The sequence below is a fragment of the Phalacrocorax carbo genome, chromosome 18, assembly GCF_963921805.1.
Source record: "Phalacrocorax carbo chromosome 18, bPhaCar2.1, whole genome shotgun sequence".
Taxonomy (NCBI): Eukaryota; Metazoa; Chordata; class Aves; order Suliformes; family Phalacrocoracidae; genus Phalacrocorax; species Phalacrocorax carbo.
The window spans coordinates 2929012-2944358 of NC_087530.1; the positions used below are offsets into that span (position 1 = coordinate 2929012).

General features: G+C 45.0%; 1 protein-coding gene across 4 annotated transcripts in view; it reads left to right on the forward strand.

Moving 5' to 3' along the window:
* TRAF1 (TNF receptor associated factor 1) overlaps positions 1-15347 on the forward strand; it is a 40664-nt gene that overhangs the window by 22394 nt on the left and 2923 nt on the right. For 3 of the 4 annotated variants that reach the window (XM_064469171.1, XM_064469172.1, XM_064469173.1), the window contains 7 exons: positions 1718-1816; positions 3410-3571; positions 7087-7158; positions 7943-8008; positions 13033-13470; positions 13984-14161; positions 14754-14902. In XM_064469171.1, coding sequence (XP_064325241.1) covers positions 1718-1816; positions 3410-3571; positions 7087-7158; positions 7943-8008; positions 13033-13470; positions 13984-14161; positions 14754-14902 — 1164 coding nt within the window. Of the gene's footprint in view, positions 1-1717; positions 1817-3409; positions 3572-4716; positions 4964-7086; positions 7159-7942; positions 8009-13032; positions 13471-13983; positions 14162-14753; positions 14903-15347 lie in introns of those variants that run through there. The other variant, XM_064469174.1, reaches the window with a different exon arrangement.

A 15347-nucleotide genomic window follows, 5' to 3' on the forward strand; every position in this document is an offset into this window, starting at 1 on the left:
ATGTGTCACATCAGAGAGAAATATTTTGTTTCCTTCTGTTTGACCCAGAGCACTTTTATGTCAGTGAGAGTCATCTCATTTACTGGATGAGCATCTGACTCAGGTCCCTGCAGAAGTTCTGTGCAAACTTAGGTTCCCAGATAAGAGGGCAGAGGTTCGGGTGAATATTGTGAAGCGGTGACCTGTGTGGATAAAAGAAGAGATGTGGATTTCCTGCCTTGTTTTTTTACCCGAGTAGTGTCCATAATGATTTAGCAACTACAAGTATGAAACGAAAAGCACAGGGAATGCACATAACAGTAAGAAACCCATGACCTGCTGGGACTGTCCCTGTAGTTAAGTATGTTTTAAACAATCTATTTTGTAATGTCAGGAAATTCCTTGAGTTTTTCTTTTATGACATGGGGGGAAAAGCCACCATGTGCCTGATAACTTGAATTTCTTTTCTTTGATTTTGCTCTTAAATTAGACTAGAACGTTTAGAGGCTGGGGCTGGTATGCTTTCACTAGTTGTAATCAATTTCTAGCTTATTATGTAACCTTCCATCTATGCAGATGGAGCAATCCATGTTTTTGTACAAACAACGTGATTTTTTTAATTCCTTGTTTGCAATTTGCGTGCAGAATTCTTCTGGGGTGGACTTTGCTTGCAGGTTGAGATCAGGAAGGGAGTTTCTGAGAGACCTTGATTATAGAAATGTATCTCATTGCCTCCATTTGTAGCATTGGCTGTGCTTCTGTTCTGTGATTTAATGACAAATGTGAGCAAGTACATCTTGTGTGTAGCTTAAAAAAATCATTGAGGGGGTTGATTCTGATGATTTTGTTTGCTTATTTGTTTTAGTTCGTTGTGAAGAATTTCAGTAACTTTGTTGAACCGTGGGCATAATTTGTAAATACTTTCCTCTCTCTATTTGTAAAGCTTCCCCCCACCAGCTCTTGCCTTGCTCGGTGTTATGTTACATGGGAAATCTGCGGTCCTCTGTGTTGTGTACTTACCAACAGAGTATCTAAATACATGCCATAACTTTAGCAGGACTTGTTCCCGTGTCAGGGTATATATATTTTGATTGTGCAAAACGTAATAGTCAAAGCGTGTAGTGTTTCATAATTTACATAATAATTGTACAATTCTTCATGGCTTACATAATAAAAAAATCTATGTAGTGCAAAAAACCTCCACTCACATATGTTTTACATTTCTTCAGTACACAGTGCCATACTAAATGGAAACAGCCGTGGTCTGAGAAATGTACTCTCACTGCAGAACAGTCTCAAGTCCTCTCTGCAGCACGTTTAGGAGGTGTTAATGACCCCAATAATGAAATGCATTCATTAAGAGTGGCACATGGCAGCACCCTATAGTTAGGGTCCTGTCAGCACATTCATTGTGTGTGACGTATTTCAGGCTTCTGTGAAAAGAAACTTAAAATAATAGCTGTAGTTGGCTAGGCATATTGTCCGTAAGTTTATATCACATGTAATAGTTTATTTTTGAACCATAAGAAAGAAATGATTTAACAATTATTTGGGCTTCTACTACACCAAGGTTAACTTGCTACATTAGTGTGTCTTATGGCAGTACAGTAAAATTAAAAAAAAATAAGGGATTTATCAAGGTCTGAAGTATTGACAGGGTCACTTTATTGCTATGTCAAAATGCATGCTGGAGTACGTTCTGACCAGTGGTTTTTTCCTTACTGTGTTTACTTTCCAGGCTTTTGGTGATGCTGCCATTAATAAAGAGATTTCTGAACTCAAAGTACACTGTGTGACCCTTGGATGCAGCTGGTCTGGTATCATGAAAAATTTTGAAGTACGTTTAAAGGCAGTTTATTTAAATGAACATGCACTCTTAGTTGAATGGGGGCAGAAAGACAATGGACCTAGATTCTCAGCAAACGCAAATTAATGCAGCTTCATTAGAATCAGGGAAGGTATCATGATTTATACCAACAGAGTATCTGGAAACATGCCAATAACTATAGTAGGGCTTTGACCAAATCCAGAACATCGTGAATGACTGTGAAATTAATTGACATCAACTATAATTTTTTGTCCAGTGAGTTTACTTATTATTTAAATGCAAGGATGCTACAAGCAGTTTTCGGCAGACGAGAATACTTCAGTCTCCAGGACGTTGTCATGGGCAGGATCGTTAGTATGTTTTTATAAGAGAAATAATTTCCTCCCGTGTAAAGTACTCCTACTGATTGAATGTGTTCAGCATTCTTTTTAGACTGATGTGAAATGCCCCAGGTAAAATATTTAAATGGACAAGATCTGTGAATCCGCCATGCAAATTAGAATAATGAAAAAATGCAGATAATTCTGATGCTAAAGCAGCTCTATTTTGGTCCCCTGGTGTAGGAACAGAGGCACCTCTTTCTGCATTTATGACAGGGAGTCTGCTGTGTACCTTGTATGTCTGTGTATCTGATAAGCATCTGAGGTGCTGCTGCTGCCTTTGCTAATTTTGCACAGATTTTCTATTTGAGTGTATTCCTCTTTAAGGAAAAATCTACCCAGTTGGCTTAGTTTCATAGTTTTGAGAATTGGAGCCCCTCTCAGCATGAATACATGACAAAATTGATTTGAGAGTTGGGCATGTGATTGAAATAGGCATTTCTGAGCCTGTTCTGTAGGGGACAGCCGTCTCCCTTTAAAGACGAAATCAGTTGTGACACAGTGCCTACAGAAGCTTCAGTAAAAGAGGTCAGAGTAAATAGGTTTTATAGAAATACAGTGTTTTTAAGAATATGAAAGTAGACCTTATGGATGTAGTTATGAAAGAAGTAATGCCGATATTTTTTTTTGTTGAGATGAGAGGATGCAAATAGTGAAAAGGAGATTTTTTTAAAGTTATTTTGAATATAGGTAAGAGTCATGTCCTAATTGTTACACAGAAGGTGTCAGATGTCCATTCTTTCATGCCATGCAGAGGTGTCAGCAGACTGACCACATTCATCCTACCAGCCAGAGCAGGATGGTGTCAGTGCTCAAAAAAGAACCCCAAACCCCTCAAAAAAAAGAAAAACCCAAAAGCAAAAAACCACCCTGAAAAACCCCAGGCTAAAAGCTAGGGATCCTCTAAAACAAGGAGAAAGGCTGGGACCCAGGATCGTGATATTTTCAAACAAATGCTCTAGAGACAGACAGTTCGAGGGAGACTTTATGTTTGAATTTATCAAAAGTTGTTGTTTGTTTGTTTTTTTTTTAAGAATTAACAAAAAAGCCCCAGTAAAGTTGGTGAATTTTTCACCAGTAATCTCGGTAACATTGTGGAGTGGGACTTTACCCAAGCTTAGGAGAAATGCAAAGCAGAGATATAGGCTGGCAGAATGGAGACTATTTATAGATAAACGTGTATCTGCAGTTTACATTTTGGTTTATAACTTTTTATTTGCAGGAGCATCAGAGTTTATGTGAATATGCTTTAATCCCTTGTCACACGGGTTGTGGACACATGGTGATGAGAAAGAAACTCGCAGATCATTTGGAAAATGGGTGTGTTAATAATGTGACAACGTGTCAGAAGTGTAAGCGGAGCTTATCCAGCAGTGAATACCCAGTAAGAACATTTCTCTGTTTCATATGAGGGCTTTATATTAATGGCTTAAATAATCTATCATGACATTTTTCATCCTGATTTCATGAATGCTGGTGTACTTGGAGACTATTTAATTTTCCTGAGTTTGCTAATTTTTCCATTCATGCGTTGGAGGGAAAAATGAGCTGTGTTTGGTAGTCTGCTTGTAATGTCACAACAGAGAGGGGAGTATCCTTGTGCTCATCCAGCGCTTGGGCAGCCCATGCTTGAGCTCCTGTCTCAGAGCATGTATCCCAGTATGAGGTAGGTAAGAAGCAGAACACAGACAGTGGCAGGGAAGAGATCTTGAAAGTGGCTGGAGTCTTATTCAAACAAACTGCCCACAAATTTGCAAGGCAGGCTTCTGTCAGACAGTATTTCTATTAGATATGATCAGGTATAACTCTCCAAATTAGCAGCAATGTTTGTACAGACCAGGAAGAGCATACTCTGAATCCGCCAGAAATTTCTCAGTGACTATTTAAACATATTTAATTTATACTTTTTATGTTTCCCGCTCTTGTGACAGGGACTTGAAAAATGTATGTGTATATACCCAGTGTGTGTGTGTGTATATGTATATACACACATGGGATAACACTAGTCTGTCCCCAGCACTTGCTCAAAATCTTCTTTAAAACAACTTTTTTTTTTTACACGAGAATGTAGCTGATCATCAAACATCTAAGTTTATGCTACTAAACCTATTCCATTCTCTCTTAAAAGTAATTACTTTCTCAGTCGATGCTCAAAGTTATGATAGCAACGTTATGTGTTACTGACTTGCAGATTTTAAGTACCTTTATACATTCATTTTAACTTAAAGGTGCTCTTGTTTGGTTTTTTACCCATTTTTGTAGATGCAGCACGTTACAAATTGTGGGAGAGGTCTGAGGGCATAAAGTGAGCTAATAGAAACTCTTCTGTGTTGCTGAAGGAGGAAATGGTGTGGAGGGGCAGATCAAAAGTAATAGAAAATTATCTGTTCTTACGTGAAGAGATTGCCGAAGCTATAGCTTCAGTGGCACACTTAGCCTCAGGATGGAAGTGCATCATCTGTTGTTTAGGACACTGTGATTAAAAAGTCCTGGAGCAATGCAACAGGAGCATGAATGAGAGATGCCCCACGCCTGCTAACACTGCTATGTGTGTTTTGATTTGAAAGCTGTGAAAACGTTCTCATCCCAACCCCACCTAACTTCTGACCCCATGGGCTCTATTAGCACAGAAAATACTGCTGGGGCAACACTTTTTTTGGGGTGTAGCATAATAAATACTGTTCCCTCCAGATGATTTGAAGAGAATAATTTCCAACCGTGGAGTTTTGTCCTGGAATGGGGCAAAGTGACATAAGACCTACATGGCGGGAGGGTTGTGAGTATCTCAAAAATGTACCCTGAAGTAAATCGTAGCGGATAGCTTTGCATGTCATAACTGTCACAGAATTATGCCTTTCCAAAAATTGAGCTGTAAGATTTACTCAACATGGGGTAAGAGTCCCTCTGGGGTAAGAATAAGGCTCTCTTGCTACAACATGCTTCTTGAGAAGCTTTTGCACATGTACATCATATCTTATTAACCCCTGCAGAGAGAGGGAAGAATGTCTGGACCCGGACACATTTTACCAGTGATAAATCCAGTGTATGTTTCAGAGGGACAGAAAATACCAGGTGGTTGCAACACTTAGTCCCTTTCAGCCCTCTGTAAGTGAGGTAGGAAGGCTGGAGGAGGGTACCTGAGCTGCGTGAGTGTTCTCTGAGCACCTTTCTCTTTTCAGAGGTCTGTGGTACTGCAGATCCAGCGCAGTGGGCTTAATTTTCCCAAATGAAGAGCTGTTTTCCTCCTACTCGTTCCGGTTAGCTATCATCTAATTAATTTTTTGGTTAGGAAACCTTGGCAACGAAGCAGGGGGTTGGCCTTGAGATGTTGATTTTTCTCTGCCTGCCTTAGTCAGTATTTGTAAAATTGGAACTTTGCTGGTTACGTGATCTGCTTTATTCAATTTGCAGTTATGTGACATAAGAATTTTGGTTATTTCTGTGTATTCCATGTATCCACAGTCCTCTGGGAGCAAATAGTAAGTTTGGGGCACTGCTCTCACTCTCTCCATCTTAGCCAGTCAGTTTTTGGCCTTGTGACTTTTGCATTTCCATATTTTAGAGAAACTTCCCACCAGTCCTTCTCCCCCTCAAGAAATCAGTGATCTGAAGGAGTCAAATAGCAGAAAGCAAGAAAATAAAGGGATACTTTGTGCAATAGCTAAGATACAGAGTATTAAAAATGAGTTAGAGAGTGAGAAATACCTATGGCTGTATTTCTGAGGATCAGAAGAGAAACCTCAGGACTCTCTGCAGGGGAGACTTGAAGGTTGCTGGAATGGCTTCATCAAAAAATTTCTAGGCTGCTATAGGAAATGTACTGGCATGCAAAAGCATTTATAAGGACTAAAGACAGCCTCCCTGAACAGTATGAGTTGAAAGCTGATGGTTGCTGTGTTAAATACACATATTACAGTTGTATGAACCAATGGCAGGAGGATTACTTTACCCTTCTTGGAGCCAGAAATGGCAGGAATTCTCGTGTTAGCGGTAATGCATTTTGCATTAGCACATCCTGATGGAAAATTTGGATTCCAGCTTTCAAAATGTTAATAAGCAGGATGCAAGAAGGGTCTGCACATTAAGCAAACTATATGAAGTCAGTGCAAGACGAGTCTATATTTGGGTTTCCTGTATATTTACTTTCTGTTCTGTAATCCACCTGCATGTCATTGCACATGTATGTCTGTGTACATACGTGTGTGTGTATGCACATAACTGTGGTTTGAACTGGGAAAGACTTGTACATTGCCAATCTTGTATCAAATTCCCCAGGACGACCTTGTAAAGCATCTGTAAGTAGTTTCCAAAAGCTTTGGGCCCCGTAAGCGGAAGATCACACTTTGTACTTTCACTTAACAGGTATTGCATCTGGAGGTCTGTCGCTGGACGTGCCTGCTAGGCTGAGAAGAAGAGTAATCAGCTTAGAGGCTTAGCTTGAGAAACCTCTGAGTCTGCGCTCCATTGTGCAGGGGACAGCAGCACCCGCTTTTAGCAGCTCTGCTTTAGTCCCAAATTTCTGAACGTTATCTCCTCTAAAAAGACACCAGAGAACTCAGCAGCCTGCTGCGTAGTGAGGCCCAGAGCAGGCTCCCTCTGGACAGGGGTACAGGATTTTGCACCATGTGTTGTGGAGCTCGTAGTGCTCCTGGGGAAGTTACTCTTCATTCCTTTATTCTTCCTTAAATCGACACCTTCCAGGAGGAAAGCAAGAAACTTATTGTAAACTTTTTCTTCCATAATACAGAATTTGTTCTAGAAAAGCCTCCCAAATCCCCCAGTTTCTGTGAAATGGGAATAGCATTCCCAAACACAAGCTTTGTTTCAAAGACTCCTAAATAAAGATGCTCAATGATTTTAATAATGTACTAAATTCTTTTCTTCTTGTTTTAATGACAGGAACATTCATGTGAAAGCAATTTATGTAAGGAACAAAAACATGCGCAAACAGAAACACCATCAAAGGAAAAGGTAGGTGAAAGATGAATGAATGCAATACAGCTTTATTTCAATTCAGAAAAGTATCACTTGTTCATTTAGATTAAATGAACATCTTTAGATATGGCAGCGTACCTGGGTGCCTTGTACATCCCGGCATAGCTCTGCTGACGACCTTCTCTTCCCTGCTCCCACAATTAACTTTATTAAATTATCTTCCTAATGTTACAAAAACGGGGAAATGTTTGTTTCCTTTCAAGTATTCAGGGAGATGCACATGAGCAAAAGCAGCGTATGGTGTATGGCAGCACATTTAAAGGCATGCGCTTTTGGTTGTGAAGGGGACTAAATCTGAATATCTGTCAGAACTTTTGGTCCGATAGATCCATTCATTCCCAGGACCTGCTGCACGAGACAGCTCTTCTGTGCGTTCTCTAAGAGCAGGAAGAGGGATGGAGTGGCTCCATGCATGGTGCAACCCACTGTGGCGGGCCACTTCGCTTATTGGCATCTTATTTATGAGAAGTTGTTACTAGGGGATCACTGTGGTTTGTTAAATTATGTTGTATCATTATAGAGTCCGTTAGATGGACACTTAACTGCCAGGCTGCATGCAAGAAACTTGCAATCAACCACACTCTTGATTAATTTACCAATGAATTTGTAAAGCTGGTTGCACGCTGTAAGCTGTGGTAATGCCTTGACTTGAATTAGTCTGATTTATGGCTGCTGGGGTTGTGGCCTAGTTGTTTGTAGGTAAATCAAAGAATCCCTTTTATTTAGTATTTGATAATTTTCTTTCCTTTATTTTCAACAGAACCGCTCTACACCCGTAGTCAACAAGGATGGATGTTGTTTTTCTGAAGTCGGCTGTTCATTTAGGGTGAGTGAAATGGCTGCCTTCAGGAAGGTCTCAAATGGTGCACAGCTTAGCACTGTGCCTTTGGTCTAGCCAGCCTTTGTGTTCAAGGTAGTAGGCCTTGATTTAAATACATCTTTAAGAAAAGAGAGAAATTCTACCCACTTCTAGTAGACCAGCAGAGGCAATGTTGGAACTGCCATGGTTACACAGTGTGTGTAAGGTGTGGTTCAGCCAGTGTGTCCTGTAATGTGCGTTCACTTCATATAAAAGCAAATGTTTATTATGATTCCACTGGTTTATCAGATATGCTGGTCTACCCTGGTTTGGATATTCCCTTCAGGGTAACGCTTCTTAAAGCAGTAGCAGGGCTTCTTTGCATTTTAGCTTGCATCTGTTGCCTTGTCTCATCTTTTGTCTGCAGTATAGGTATTAAATATTGGCTTATTTGAGAATCTTGCTGGGACTGTCCCTGGCATCCTGTTTAATACAGAAATTGTAGACAATTGTTTTCTTTCCGAGTAGCACGTGTACACATGTGAACACAAAGCCTAAACTGATCATTGGAGGCCTTGTTGGTGTTCCTCTCTCTCTGTCTCCTCTGAGAGTCACAGAATCACAGAATGGCAGGGGTTGGAAGGGACCTCTGGAGCTCATCCTGTCCCACCCCCCAGCTTGAGCAGGCACCCCCAGAGCAGGGGCACAGGGCCACGTCCAGGCGGGGTGTGAATGTCTCCAGGGAAGGGACCCCACAGCCTCTCTGGGCAGCCTGTGCCCCTGCTCTGGCACCCGCCCAGGGAAGGGGTTTGTCCTCATGTTCAGGTGGAACTTGCCGTGTTCCAACTTGTGCCTGTGGCCCCTTGGCCTGGCGTTGGGCACCACTGAAAAGAGCCCGGCCCCATCCTCCTGACACCCGCCCTTCAGATATTGATAAGCATTGATGAGATCCCCCCATAGCCTTCTCTTTTCCAGGCTGAACAGACCCAGGTCTCTCAGCCTTTCCTCATCAGGGAGATGCTCCAGGCCCCTGATAATCTTTGTGGCTCTCCTCTGGACACTCTCCAGTAGTTCCCTGTCTTTCTTGAGCTGGGGGGCCCAGAACTGGGCACAGCACACCAGATGCGGCCTCACTAGGGCAGAGCAGAGGGGGAGGATAACCTTCCTCGCCCTGCTGGCCACACTCCTTTTCATGCACCCCAGGACACTGTTATCCTTCTTGGCCACAAGGGCTCATGATCAACCTGCTGTCCACCAGCACTCCCAGGTCCTTCTCAGCAGAGCCCCTTTCCAGCAGGTCACCCCCAACCTGTATTGGTGCATGGCGTTGTTCCTCCCCAGGTGCAGGACCTTGCACTTGCTTCTGTTGAATTCCATGAGGTTCCCCTCAGCCCAGCTCTCCAGCCTGTCCAGGTCTCACTGAATGGCAGCACAATATCACTGCAGTATCAGCCACTCCTACCAGATCTGTATCGTCAGCGAACTTGCTGAGGGGGCACTCTGTCCCTTTGCCCAGGTCATTGATGAACGTGTTGAACAGGACTGGACCCAGTGCAGACCCCTGGGGAACACCGCTAGTTATGGGCCTCCAACCAGACACTGCCCCGTTGATCACGACCCTTTGAGCTCTGCTGTTCAGCCAGTCTCTATCTGCCTCCCTGTCCACTCCTCTAACCCACACTTCCTGAGCTTACCTATGAGGATGCTATGGGAGACAGTGTCAAAAGCCTTGCTGAAATGGAGGTAAACAACATCCACTGCGCTCCCTTCATCTCCCCAGCCAGTCACACCATCATAGAAGGCTATCAGGTTGGTCAAGCGTGATCTCCCCTTGGTGAATCCATGTTGACTACTTTTGATAACCTTGTTTTCCTCTACATGCCTGGAGATGACCTCCAGTATGAACTGTTCCATCACCTTTCTGGGGATGGAGGTGAGGATGACTGGCGTATAGTTTCCTGGGTCCTCCTTCTTGCCCTGTTTGAAGATTGGAGTGACATTGGCTGCCCTCCAGTCCTCGGGCACCTCTCCTGTCCTCCATGACCTTTCAAAGATGATGGAGAGTGGCTTGGCAGGAATATCTGCCAGCTCCCTCAGCACTCACAGGTGCATCCCATTGGGGCCCGTGGATTTATGTGGATGCTGTTTACCTAAATGATCTCTAACCCAATCCTCCTCAACCAAAGGGAAGTCCTTTCTCCAGATTGTCTGTCTCACCTCTGGGGGCTGGGATGCCTGAGGGCCAGCCTTAGCAGCAAAGACTGAAGCAAAGAAGGCATTCAGTAACTCTGCCTTCTCTGCATCCTGTGTCACCAGGGCACCCACCTCATTCAGCAGCAGGCCCACAGTTTCCCCACTTTTTCTTTTACTGCTGATTTATTTGAAGAAGACCTTCTTGTTATCCCAGACATCCCTTGCCAGATTTAGTTCCAAGTGGGCCTTGGCCGCCTTCATTGCATCTCTGCATACCCTGACAACGTTCCTATATTCCTCCCTAGTGACCCAGTCCCTTTTTCCACATACTGTAAACCTCCTTCTTCCATTTGAGTTTTTCTAGAAGCTCTTTGCTCATCCATGCGAGTCTCGTAGCTCCTCTGCTTGCCTTCTTCCTCATAGGGATGCACCGATCTTGAGCTTGGAGGAAGTGGTACTTGAATATTGACCGGCTCTCATGGACCTCCCTACCTTCTAGAGCCCTTACCCATGGGATTCCCCCAAGCAGGTCTTTGAAGAGGCCAGAGTTAGCTCTCCTGAAGCCCAGGGTTGCAATCCTACTTGTTGCCCTGCTTCTACCACACAGGATCCTGAACTCCACCATGTCATGGTCACTACAGCCAAGGCTACCCCCAACCCTCACACCCTCAACCAGACCTTCTGTGTTTGTTAGTGTAAGGTCCAGCAGTCCATCTCGCCTCGTTGGCTCTTCTACCACCTGTGTCAAAGAGTTATCCTCGATGCTCTGCAGGAACCTCCTGGATTGTGTGTGCCTCGCGGTGTCACTTTTCCAGCAAATACCGGGGTGGTTTGAGTCCCCCATGAGAACCAGGGCCTGTGACTGTGAGGCTACTTCCAGCCGTCTGTAGAAACCTCGTTGACTTCCTCCTCCTGATCAGGTGGCCTGTAGCAAATGCCCACAACAGTGTCACCCATATTGGCCTGCCTCTTAATTTTCACCCATAAGCTCTCAACTCGTTCTTCCTCCACCCCTCAGCAGAGCTCAATACATTCCAGCTGCTCCCTCACATAAAGAGCAACTTCCCCACCTCGCCTTGCTGGCCTGTCTTTCCTAAAAAGTGTGTAGCCATCCATGACCGCATTCCAGTCACGGAGCTATCCCACCATGTCTGTGATTGCAATCAGATCGTGGCCCTGCGACTGCACACAGATCTCTAGCTCCTGTTTATTCCCCACGCTGCGTGTGTTGGCGGACAGGCATTTCAGAGAGGTAACTGAGCACGCAGGTTTCCCTGGAGGGGTGCACAAGGATCCACTACAGCCATGCACACCCTTGAGGTGGTTGGTCTTCTGATTGTCATCTCGTGAGGCAGCTAAGGCACTGCTCTGGTTGGCCTGGATGTTGGATGTGATGGCATTAGCATTGCCACTTTGGCCCCCACCCCCTGAGTCCTTCAGTTTAAAGCCCGCCTCACCAAGCTGGCCAGCCTGCTGCCAGAGATTCCCTTGCCCCTTCTAGGCAGGTGGATTCCATCCCTCCCTGACAGGCTGTGGTTGCTGGGGAAAGTCCTGTTGTCATAAAAGCCAAAACCCTTGTGTTGGCACCAGCCACGTAGCCAAGAGTCGGTTTGCATTATTCGTCTGTTATTGGCTGCCCATTATCTCCAACTGGTAAAATAAAGGAGAAGACGAGTTGGGTGCCAATATTTTTGACTTGCTCCCCTAAGGCTTTATAATATTCTTTGGTTCTTCCCAGGAAGAGTAGTAGCGGATAGTAATCTGTGTTCTTGACAAGTTGTAGCACCCTTGCGGTGGCGTCTCGGATCGCAGCTCCCAGAAGGGAGCAGACCTCTCGTGACTCTCTGTCAGGGCGGCAGATGGGCACCTCAGTGCCCTTTAACAGAGTCACCCGCTACAAGCACTCGTCTCTTCTTTCATGGTATCCACGCTATGCTGCTGGTTCAGCTGCACCTTGCAGACCTTGCTTGTGAGTGTCTACAGCTGTTAAAGCTTCATATCTGTTGTTGGTAGTGATGCTGGAGGGTGGAGACTGAAGTAGAGCCCTGCTTTTTGGGTCACCAGGGTCCCAGGTGCCTCGTTCTCAGTGGTGTATGCTACAGGAACGTGGTTCTGAAACCACCTCTCTATCTGCGCCTGGGCTCCACTAATACTGCACAGCCTTTTAACCGTTCCCTGCAACTCGGCCACCTGACGCAACAGATCATCAACCCGTGCACACCTGGTGCAGGGACTTGCCCTCACACCAGAAGAAAGCTCTGGGCACTCGCTGCAACCTACCGCCGGTACTGAAGCCTCCTTCCTTATCAGTTCTGTCTGGGTGGATGCATCAGACATCCCCGGGGCTTCCTCTGCAGCAAGGCTGGTTTTAGCTCTGAGGTGAGCGCCCACCATTTTGGCAGACCTAGAGCCCTTCCCTGGGCTGTGAACCTACGAGCAGGGTGCAGCGCCCTTCCTGCGCGATCTGCTGTGCCACGCCATGCTGGCAGTGCTCCTGGTCGCTCGCGCTCCCCGGGGCTATTTAAATCTCCCGTGATTGCTCCTGGCATCGCCCAGGCTGCGTCAGCCTGACCCGTGAAGAGCTGCCGGGACCTGGTGGGCCGCTCTGCTCTTCCTCGGGTTTCCCTGGCTCCAGGAACGCCCTTGTCTGCCCCAATCTAGCGCCCAGCTGCAAAACTTACCATTGCCGCTGCTGCGTTCCCCGCCACCTGAGGGGCTGCTATGTAGCTGGGCCTGTACCTTGCAGTTCTTGTGTCTCTGTCTCTCCCAAGAAGCTAAAAGGAGCATTGCTTGCTTTGGCCCCAGGCCAGTTATGGTAGTTGTATGGAGAGTGTATTGACAGTGTCTTCTTCTTACAGGGAAGCAAAGAGAAGATAAAGGAGCATGAAAAAACTGCAGTCGGGGCCCACATGCTGCTTCTGCTGCAGCACATAAAGCAACTGAAGGCAAGCTTGTGCGCTGCTGCCAAAGCTGCAAATGGTTCCATCCCACAGTCAGAGCTGAACGTGAATGGTGCAGGAAAAAGCATCTCTGATCTGCAGATCTCTGGGGGGCTGGAAATCAATGGGGATCTGGAAGTAGACTGTTTTCCTGGATCTTCTGTTTCTGAAGATGAATCTGTTCTGCAACAACTTGTGAGGGAAAAAGTGATTTCTGAGCTAGAAAATAAGCTGCATGTGTTTGAGAATATTGTGGCAGTGCTCAATAAAGAGGTGGAGACCTCTAACTTGGAAATCACAGCCTTTCGGAGACAGAGTGAACTCGATCAAAATATAATACGAGGCCTTGAACTGAAGGTAAATAGTTACGATAAGCATTGTCTGTGTGTTTGTTCTATAGATAACAAATATTTACATATATCAGTGCGAGGTGGTGTAGAGATGGACGGGGATGGGCACAGGAATTTGGGCTGTGAAGTGGATGCGTCTGGGCACATCTGGACACATCTACAGGATCCTTTTTGATGTTTTGGATAAATTTTCAAGTGGGGATCTCTAACACTTGCTGCCTAAGTCTGTGTTTAGGTACCTAGACGTTCCTGAGAGTTTCGAATGTTCAGAATTTGCTGTGATCAGACTGTGAGCAAGCAAGAGAGCTGTTTAATTGACTGATCCTCTTAAAGCAGCGTTATATCTGCAGGACCAAACAACCATCTACCCAGTTGTTTGCCTTACGTGTTGACGCATAACTGTCACTTAAAAAGAAATGAAAAGAGACCCTCCAGACCATGAGGACTCCAGAACAATTCTGCTGCTTCTGCAGCACATCAGCCTGGAGACGGGGGTTGAGAACTGATTCGTTTTTTCTAGATTGCAGAGTTGCACCGGTGCCTGACGCAGAAGGATGCAGGCCTGAGCAGTCTTCACAAGAGTCTTCTCTTCTCTGAGCAAGCTTCCTACGATGGGGTCTTTCTGTGGAAAATAACGGATGTTGGAAGGAAGTTACAAGACTCTGTGACTGGAAGAACAGTCAGTTTGTATTCACCAGGTAAAACGCAGGATGTATATGCGTGTTAACAAAACCCGGTCCTTTAGAAAACCCACCAATTTCTCTCAAACGGTCCTTCTTTCTGCTCATGTGGACCTTTAAAATAGCTCCTTAAACTGAGACGCTGCTTATGTGAAGACCTCATGCTCTCCTGCCTGTAATTCAGGGCAGCTGTGATGTGCTCTTCCACAGTTGTGTTCTATTCCGGGCTTTCATTTTGCAATTTGCCCTCTGCCGCAGCTACTTGCAGTGACATCTGCTGGATCTGTCTCGTCTAACCCACAGCTGGGTGCCTGATGGTACCGACGGGCTTTCTGCAGCAGTTATCTCCCACGCGAGAAGTAATTTGATTAGGTAAAATACGCTTGTGTGGCTAATAACAGGTCATTTTCACCGAGGCATGAGGCACTAACGGATTCCAACCACTGGATTTTCAGTGCTTATAATCTCCAGGGTGTACCGATTTGTCTGTTCTCATCTCTGTGACAGCAAAACACATCATACACTATCTTTTTCCCCTATGTCAGAACACTCATTGTGCCTTTTTCTTTTTTCAAAGGAGGCTTTACTAATGAAGAGTTCTGATTTTCAGCTTTCTACACCGCGAAGTATGGCTACAAGGTCTGCTTGAGGGTTTATCTGAACGGGGATGGGACAGGAAAAGGAACCCACGTGTCCCTGTTCTTTGTTGTCATGAGAGGAGACTACGATGCTCTGCTCCCATGGCCTTTCAGGCACAAGGTAAGAAGGGCAACCTCGTCACATCCGATCCTGGCATAAACCCACCACTTGTCCCAGTGAACACAAGGGGACTTTTAAGTTTAGTAGAAGTTGGAGCATTTTCCCATTTTTCTCTCTGATGGCTACTGTAGTCTTGGGTAATAATTTGTCTCTGAATGGAGTGATTTACACACAGGGGAAGCTGCTCGTACCGAGATTCCATACCGTGCCTTGTAGGATGTTCAGACACCAGAATACTGGTGTTTGATACATCCCAACCTGTGTCCACCTGGGCTAAAGCCAGAGACACATTTTTTCCTGATTCTTGCTATGATAATATCAATTTATGAGGGAATTATGAATCTCTGCCTGAAGCACAGGCGTCAGGGACGTGAGGTTAGAGTTCTACCAAGGTGCCACAGATGTCCTATGTGATCCTGGTCTTACTTTTTCTCATTTTATAAGT